This window comes from Microtus oregoni, unplaced genomic scaffold, assembly GCF_018167655.1.
Source record: "Microtus oregoni isolate MIOR12 unplaced genomic scaffold, Mior012 000006F_ref0000085, whole genome shotgun sequence".
Lineage (NCBI taxonomy): Eukaryota > Metazoa > Chordata > Mammalia > Rodentia > Cricetidae > Microtus > Microtus oregoni.
In genome coordinates, this window is record NW_024543065.1 from 54,546,374 (window position 1) to 54,555,318 (window position 8,945).

Below are 8,945 nucleotides of genomic sequence, written 5' to 3' on the forward strand. Positions count from 1 at the left end.
TGTAGGATATTTATCTCTTTGGGGACTGAAAAAGCAATAATCATTAACCTTAGTGAGCTCCTCCTGCTCACTCAGGATGACTGCAAAGGCAGCCAGGAGCAAGAGAAGAAACTGGTTTCTGTAACAAATCAGAGAAATTTAATTTTTCTGCAGAATCTTTAATTCCCAGTAAACTCAGGCACAATCACGACTAACAAAGCAGAACTAAGAATCACCCTAAAAATAAGCATAGTGGAAGTTAGAGAGGCCTGAAGCCCATGCACCCCTGGGATCAGCGCAGACGTCTGAAGTATTGTTTCTGAAGGTCTTTGACAAATGGATGGGATTATCCAAAGGGCCTTGCCTCTAAAGAGCTCCATTTGCAAAACATGTATGAGTCATTCCCAGGGGTCACAGCATGGCTTCCTCCACTAGCAGTTACAGAGAATTACTTAGGGTTCACATGGATGTGCACATGTGCCATAAAATTTAAGTTTTCTGTTTCCATACGTAGCAAATAGGCTCCTTCATCTTTCTTAGTGACATTCCGGAAGACCAGGGATCCACTTTGGTATATTTTCTCTCTGCCGCTGTATGCAGGCCCTTTTTGAATTCTGCTACCAGATTTTAGAAACCGTGCAATTTCATTCTCCTCACTAATATGTTTTCCCTTGTACCAGAAAAAGGATTTGACTTTCTCTGGCATATCATGGACAAGTAGAACAACACTCTTCCCTTTATCAACGTGGGGCGGAACTGCCTCCACAGTAACTTCGGGCTTATTGGGTGAGCTCCAGTAGATCATAAGAAAGGCTAAGAGAAAAAAAACAAAACATTATTATTAGGACCTTTGCATTTCGTAGAAATTGAAATCTGAGAGTGTGTGTGTGTGTGTGTGTGTGTGTGTCGTATTTTGAAGAGGTCAGCAGCATCACCCCCATTCCTCAGTACCTCTGAAGCTTTCCATTGAATGAAACTGTTTACTCGGGTGTCTACACAGAGCACCCCATCCTTCCTCAGATCCCTGTTCACACTCAGAATCTTTGGTGAGTGTAGGCATGTCTTCTTTGACCTCCTTCTCTAAAGACTCCGAGCATTCATTTTCTGGCCTTCCCAGCTCTGTTTCTTCTGAAGTGCTTGTCAGTCCCAACCCCACCTTCTAGATGTCCTTGCTCCTCTGTCTTCCTGCCCAAGACTCTGTGAGGAGGAATAATTTGATTTTGGTTTAAAGCCCACTGCCTGAAACAGGCTCAGATACCTGTGGGCAAATTAGTGTCCCAGAGCCTGGGGTTTACTTGTGGATTCCTCAGGGTCATATGTCATGATGTTGCTTAATGGCCCCAGTCTGGGTTTTACTTGCAGAGTCACCCTGACAGAGTGGGAACGTCAGTCTTCAGCATACAGTGGCCGGTGCTGCTAATCAAAGACCAGGGAGGTTGGGAACTCATAGACAATCACCTGTCTCTAGCTCTGGTGTGCTGGCTGGGGTTAAAGGCACGCAGCACCGTGCTCAACTTACACGTTATTTTATCATGAGATTAACATGCATCCACCACCAAGCTGGCTGTGTTTGTATTTTGAGTCATGTTTTTCTCCGGGTGAATTTTACACAGTTTGCACATTGCTGATAAAAAATTGCCCCACCCTCAACACTATGAAGTAAAAAGGGAGGGGAGGTCACTCACGTCTTACGGTCAACTGGAAGGGGTCACTCCTCTTGGAACTGACTGCATTGTATATCTCACACTGGTACACTCCAGAATCCTCCTTCCTGGTGTGCGATATGGAGAGGAGTCTGTTTTGAATTAAGAATACCCTGTCTGTGAATTCCATTCCCTTGCCATTGTGGAACCAGCGGTAGGCAATTGTAGAGTCACTGGAGTTGAAGTCGCAGGTCAGGTGCACAGAGTCTCGTTCTTTGACTTCAGATTTGGTGGCTTCGATGGAGGGTGTAGTCACTGGCTCTGTGGATAAACAGTGAAGGGGACCAAATGAGAGTCGTTTACCCTCAGAGATCTCAGCCAGCTCACAGGGCCCACAGAATGAAGACACAAGATCTCATGTTTGGTGTAAGATATGGTCTCTCAGGAAAGAGCAGAATCTTCCTCTACCCAGATCACCCATAGTGACCCCGGACTCAGGGTATTCGTGTAGATTCCACACTAGGAGGCCACTCACCTTACGTGTTCAGAAACCTTGAGGGGGATTGGTGAAGAGTCCAACAATAAGAATATAGAAATGTAGGTTCCAGAAATAAGAATGTAGAAATAAGGGAATATGAAGTTGTAAGCCCAGGAGAATGAGAGCAGGCTGTCAGCAGCTTTCTAGCAGCTTAAGAATTAACCAAGAACCGGCCAGCCCGTCAGAGATCCCACACCAGTCAGGATCTGGCTGCCATTCAAGTACGACTGGGCCACAGATGAGACATTCTTATCAGGAGTTTCATGTTGATTGACATGAATCAGGGATCCCTAAAAGAAGCCCAAGTCTAGGAAATGATCTATAAAACTGAGGAGCACCTAATAGAGTCTCCATGGTGGGGAGGCAGGAGATGTGGCTGTGGACAGATAGCTTGTGCCACCCATGGCCTTTGTGACCCTGACTCAGTGACTGTGTTTCCTGCCTCAGTTTCCCTAGAATACAACACAAGGTAAATGATCATTTTCATGTCTACTAGTTCACCTGAAATGTGAGCAATAACCTGCCCTGACCTTCCACCAAGCAGTGTCTCTTAATATTTGCCTGCAGTAAATATTCCCTGGGCTGGACCCTCAGAGGCAGGGAGACACCATTTGTACACTTTTCTCCCATCTCTTTAGGGCTCTCCACCTTCCTGCGAGGTCTCAGAAGACCATCAGGACAGCTGGCTGGTTGCCTTTCATAGCCCTCCACCTATGCTGAGCACACTGAGTCTCAGGAGGAGATGCCCAGGTGACCTGCCTCAGACATGGCTCTCACAGGCTGAGGGTCAGCCGGCTACCAGCCTACAATCAATCATTGTCCCCTGTCAGCTCCAACAGGAGGTCAAATTACAGCCCAGTCTACAAGCTTCCCAGGATTCCTGGTCCAGTCTGGGGCAGAGATCTGGAGCAAACCTTCTGGTGTTCTTTTCTCTGTGAAAATCTCATGGTTTTCTCAGTCAGGCCCTTCCTCAGTCCTGAAGGGTCTTTCTCAAGGCCATGTTCATGAGGAGCATCTAAGTCCCTGGGCAGAGTCTGAAATGCCTGGGCTGAGTTACCTCCCCCCTTCTCTCTGAGGGTGGATTCAAGTGAGGGATCCTGATTTATTGCTGTTTCCTCAACTCCGTGTCCTTTACTAAATGCTTGAACCACAATGTGGGGACCATAACACAGTCATCCAACACTGACAATTCTATGTGTGAAGTAGGATTAGCTCCACCCACGACCCTGAGGTGACTTACAGTGTGCATGGAACTACACGGACGCACTCCTAACATCAAGGTTTCCCATTTTTATATGTAGCATGTAGGGTCTTGCATCTTTCTGAGTGATATTCCATAAGAGCAGAGATCCGTTGAGATATATTTTTACTCTGCCACTGTATGCAAGCCCTGTTTTATATGTTATTTGGGGTTTTATAAATTTTACAATCTCCTTTTTCTCATCCACATTATCTCCCTGTACTAGTAAAAGACTTGGGGTGTCTCTGGCAGATTGTGGACAAGTAGAAGAACATTCGCCCCTTCAGCAACATGGGGCGGAACTGCCTCCACAGAGACTCGGGCTGTGGTGGGAGAGCTCCAGTAGATCAAAAGTGAGGCTAAGAGGGAAAAGAGAAAAATCTATCAATATTAGATCTTTGCATTTGGTAGAAATTGAGACCTGGGTGTGTTCAATTGTCAGCCTTGCTGTGTGTGACATATTGGGGGGAGATCAGCAGCATCGCCCCCTTTCCTCAGTACCCCTAAGCTTTCCACTGAATGAAGCTGTCTTCTCTGGTATCTGCACAGCTCAACCCTCACTCCCTCAGTTCCCTGCTCACATTCAGAATCTTTGGTGAGTGTAGACATGTCTTCTCTGACCTCCTCCTGTAAAGACTCCATGCCTTCATTTTCTGACCTTTCCAGCTCTGTTTCCTTTGAAATGCTTGTCATCACCAACCCCACCTTCCAGAAGATGTCCTTGCTCCTCTGTCTTCCTGCCCAGGACTATGTGAGGAGAACTGGTTTGATTTTGGTTTAAACCCCACTGCCGGGAACAGGCTCAGACACCTGTGAGCAAATCACTGTCCCAGAGCCTGGGATTTATGTGCAGATTCCTCAGGGTCATATATATGAAATGACCCCTGTTTACTGGCCCCAGTTTGAGTTTTACTTGGAGAGTCACCCTGACACAGTTGTGGGAGTTAGTCTTCAGGGTGCAGAGGCCAGTACCCCCTTGCGTTGGGGAACCCCTGAGTTTTCCTCCCCACTTACCAATTCACATTCATTGCAAGCTTCCTGTTGCTCTCAGGCTTCAAGCAGGTGTCATATATCCCCTCTCAGGCTCAGTCCCCCTCCCAGAAGACCCCATCCAGTCCCTGAGCTCCCCTGCTCTCCACACCCCTGAGGAATGTCTTCTCACCTGTCAGCAGGAGTCCCCTACAGGGTAGCTGCCCTTTGTGGAGAGGGGCTGAGGAGAGCTCCATGGTCTCTGCTGTGGCCTAGGTCTTCCTCTGGAGAGGAGGTTTGTCTGTCAGGCTGCTGTCAAGCCTGGCTGCCCTGGTGTCTGCTCTGCTTTTATTCTCAGACCTGAGCCTCCTCCCAGAGGAGGACGCCTCCTGGAGTCACGTGGGCTGGGATGGAGTCTGTGTGTCAGTGCTGCCCCAGATCCTTCTATTCCTTTCTTTCTGGTTCAGTGTTCTAGACATACTTTGAGCCACAAGGTTCGGAAGTGTCCTGTGCCCTGAGAGAACAGCAGCTCACCCCCAGGACCTTGTCCCTGAATTTCCTATAGCCAAGAGTGTATTTCCTTGTGACACAAAAACCCAGCAGAGCCCAGTCTGCCATATTATCTCAATGCTCTGGGAAAGTGGGAGTTACTCCAGGGAGAGAAAGGCAGTTATCTAGAGGGGCTGGAAAAGGTCTGAGTGATGACTGGAGAGGGACCAGATCCATTGTCACTGCTGTCACCAGTCAGGTGTCCCATCCAGGAATACAAGTTATCTCAGGGTTTCACATCCTGACATGCAGGAGGAGGTGACCTGTGTACTAGAAAGAGGACTGTGTGTTCCAGCTCCCTATGGAGAACCCCAGGAGACACCCCTTTCCCCAGCTCCCTGTGCTAACCAAATGTGATTCAGGTCTGCCCATGCCCTCCCTGACCCTTCTGGGATGCCTTTGCTCTCCTTGGTGACTGCCCTGTGATCTCCCCATCTTTTCTCATGGGTGTTGTGGGGTGGGGGAAGACTGCATAGGGTCTCCTTGAATAGTTGGGTTCTCAGAGACACAGGAAATTGATGGAGGAAGGTCATTGGCTAATAAAGAAACTGCCTAGGCCCATTTGATAGGCCAACCCTTAGATGGGTGGAGTAAACAGAACAGAATGCTTGGAGAAAGGAGCCGAGTGAGGAGTTGCCATGATTCTCCCACTCCAGACAAAAGGAGGTTAAGATCTTCCCTGGTAAGCCACCTCGTGGGCTACACAGATTATTAAAAATGGGTTAGATCAATATGTAAGAGCTAGCCAATAAGAGGCTGGAACTAATGGGCCAGGCAGTGTTTAAAAGAATACAGTTTCCGTGTAATTATTTCGGGTATAAAGCTAGCCAGGTGGCAGGAAGCAGCCCGCTATTACAACAGAGTGGCGCCCAGACATGATGGACTAAATCCACTTAAAAACCTGAGAAGGCTTAAAAATAAGGGAGAGAGAGTTTAACACAGATTGTTGCTGTTTGTTGGTGGCGTGCTGTAGAAAGATTTCCTGATTCGGCAACAGCAGCAGAAAAAACACTGTCATTTTAAAGCGTGGCTTCTTGGGGCTGTGCTGCCAGCGTGAACTCTGGCTTTAAAGAATTTCAATGGCTTTTATGGGAATGGATGTTTCTGTTCCTGCTTGGTATCAGAAGGAGAGTTCTCTGAGACCGTGCTGATGGCTCAGCGCTCCCCACCTGCACCTGGGCAGATAGCAGAATCAGGCTTAGGCAGGCGGAAGAGCATGGCGGATTCCTGCCGCCATACAGAGACGTATTTTCAGACTGCGCAGTGCTCTGTGTGTCAGATTTGGCTGTAACTTGGATGAAAAGAGTTTCTGTGCTGCACGCTCAGTCTCAGAGTTAAACTGCTTACTGTGGCTCTAGTGTGGACTTGCTGTGTGGAACTGTGTGTGGCTCAGGGGCACCAAATGGCTCTGAGGCAGGACCAGCTGCTCCACTTTGAACTGTGCTGACCTCAGGCAGGAACTGCCATAATTACCATAATAATAGCGCAGTTAAGGTTTAGGCAGGAAACAGGCTGTACCATCTGGCGCAACTTAAGTTTTAAAGAAGTGCTTAACATTTTAAGAAATGCTCCTGGATAGTAAAGAAATTACAGATTCATAATACGACAGATTCAGATATAAAAGACCTCTGTGGGTCACAATGTTGGATGAGTGTACGTAAGCTTGAGAGAGAGAAAAAAAATAGAGAGAGAATAAAGTTAATGCCTTTAAAAAATAAAGGGTAAAGTCTTCAAAGAGACAGAGTACAGATATTTATAGATTAAGAAAAATAAGCCACGTAAAAATGGAAAATTCACAGAGAATCTGGATTATGTACATTGTGTTTTCTTTGAATTTTTTGACTGTGAAGGAGCTAAGTACAGAGAGACATTTCATTATATGGGCTGCCAAGCTAAACCAAAATGGATTTCATGAGGGTATTATGACTTCAGAATTTGGGTCTAAGGACATGATGCTTTGAAAAGGCGTTTCTTCTTTTGTTTTCACAGAGGATGAGACACTGTGGATTGCGTCTATCCCAATATGGTATGATAGACCACGCCCTCCTAAAAGGTTAATGTGAACACCCTCAAAAAATTACTTCACTCAACTCCCAACTGAGATGACCCTGGCACACAGGTTATACCATGAAAGACCTGATTAACAACCCCCCCATTCAGCAGGAAGCAGTTTGGAGAGAAAAACGTGCGCCCATTTTCCCAAATACGGTTTATAAACGTTCTTTTACATTTAAAGGGGGATATGATGTAGATATGAATAATTTACATTGGTATGAATTTTAAGGTCAATATTGTTATATGTATATGTATTTCTGATATTGATTAAGGTATTGTGATTGTATAGTTCATTTAAAATGTAATGTGTAATAGGAAATATAGGTTGCTAATGGATAATCATCGATAATAGTAAAGCTTGTAGTCATGTTAGTTAGATTTTACAGATATATATATATTTCAGTTAGATAGACATTCTTCATATCTCTCAAAGACTGCAGAATATGGCATTTAAAATAATTTAATAACTTAGAGTTTTTCATGGCAATGAGACATGTCTGCTCCTGGCAGCCCCAGCTACTACAAGAGGAAGATGGGCATTGAAGAGGCTCCTTATGGAGTTTGATAGCCATTTGGGCAAGAAACTGCTTTTGCCTGGACTGATGCATAAACTGGACACAAAGAACCCACAGAAAGAGGACTGCTGAACTTGCCTAAAGATGAGATGGTCTTTTGGGGTTCCTGATTCATGAAAGAGTCTACAAGACATTCTGCACGACACAGCAGATAGTGACTGAACTGTCTTTGGAATTTTCCTGCTTCATAGAAATATCCGCTGGATACTATGGGCCTGAAGGCCGAAGATGGATGCCCCAATGGTACAGAGGAACTTTGGGTGACTGTACAGGCAGCGAGATGTCTCTGTGATTTCTAGAGTTTTATAAGTTGCTTACTTCTCATTTATTTAGGTAATATTATATCCTTCTGGAGTCTTTGATGGAGTTGAATGGTTAGTTATAGTTAGTTTTCCTTAGTTATGATAAAAGATAAAGTAGATATAAATATTGTAACTGTAATTCTTGCTTGATAATTGTTTTGTTATATGTAATTTTCCTATGTTAAAGTTAAAGCCTTCCTTTTTTTTGTTTAATCAGAAAAAGGAGAAATGATGGAGGAAGATCATTGGCTAATAAAAAAACTGCCTAGGCCCATTTGATAGGCCAACCCTTAGGTGGGTGGAGTAAACAGAACAGAATGCTGGGAGAAAGAAGTCGAGTGAGGAGTTGCCATGATTCTCCCAGACAGAAGGAGGTTAAGATCTTCCCTGGTAAGCCACCTCGTGGGCTACACAGATTATTAAAAATGGGTTAGATCAATATGTAAGAGCTAGCCAATAAGAGTTTCCGTGTAATTATTTCGGGTATAAAGCTATTACAACAGGAAATGATTATGTGAGGGAGCTCCAAGTCCCTTGGAATCCAGATGGAGACAAGGCTACAAGACTTGTTCAGGTCTCAGGGAGCTTCCCTGTTGATTATGTAGTTTCTTGTCGCCCCCTGGTGTCCATGAGGAGACCTGCAGCTCATGTCTGTGCTGTCGCAAGCTCCAAAGGCTGTAGTGGAGCTGGGCACCAAGTTTCCCAGGGAAGGTCCCAGTGTGCAGCTGCCTTTGAGGACCTAGGTAGACTTTTGCTGGAGAATATAACAGCTGAGGTGAGACTCACTGCCACTTTGATCTGCAGTTCCCCGAAGGCTGATGGTTGAACCCCTTTTCCCGGATGTTCATTGGCTTTTTGTACATCTGTTTCAGGGATAGGAATATCCAAGTCCTTTGCTCACTCTAAAATAGTTTTGTTATGATTTTTAAGTTTCAAAGGGAAGCACATTCATCTACCCAGAAAACCACACTTTAGAACTAGAACATAAAATAAAATGAAAATCAAAGCAAACCTTATGATGCCAGCTTCTCAATGTTGGTAATTCCTGGTTGTGCTAGTTTTGAGACTCAGGGCCAGTAAGTCAGCATTCCCAGG

General features: G+C 45.4%; 1 protein-coding gene across 1 annotated transcript; it reads right to left on the reverse strand.

Moving 5' to 3' along the window:
• Window positions 1-427: 427 nt before the first annotated feature.
• On the reverse strand, window positions 428-4,626 carry LOC121449951 (carcinoembryonic antigen-related cell adhesion molecule 1-like). Its single transcript, XM_041654604.1, has 3 exons — window positions 4,563-4,626; window positions 1,665-1,943; window positions 428-792 (listed from the first exon to the last, which is right to left on the reverse strand). Exons 1-3 carry the CDS (start codon window positions 4,624-4,626, stop codon window positions 428-430), a joined length of 708 nt encoding a protein of 235 aa, XP_041510538.1.
• Window positions 4,627-8,945: the final 4,319 nt, after the last annotated feature.

Bases quoted from the DNA above. Each gene is read 5' to 3' on its own strand.
- LOC121449951 (XM_041654604.1), bottom strand. From the start codon at position 4,626: ATGGAGCTCTCCTCAGCCCCTCTCCACAAAGGGCAGCTACCCTGTAGG. The intron at 1,944-4,562 runs GTGAGAAGACAT...GTTTATCCACAG, and splicing joins TAGGGGACTCCTGCTGACAG to AGCCAGTGACTACACCCTCC. The intron at 793-1,664 runs GTGAGTGACCTC...TTTTTCTCTTAG, and splicing joins CTTCCAGTTGACCGTAAGAC to CCTTTCTTATGATCTACTGG.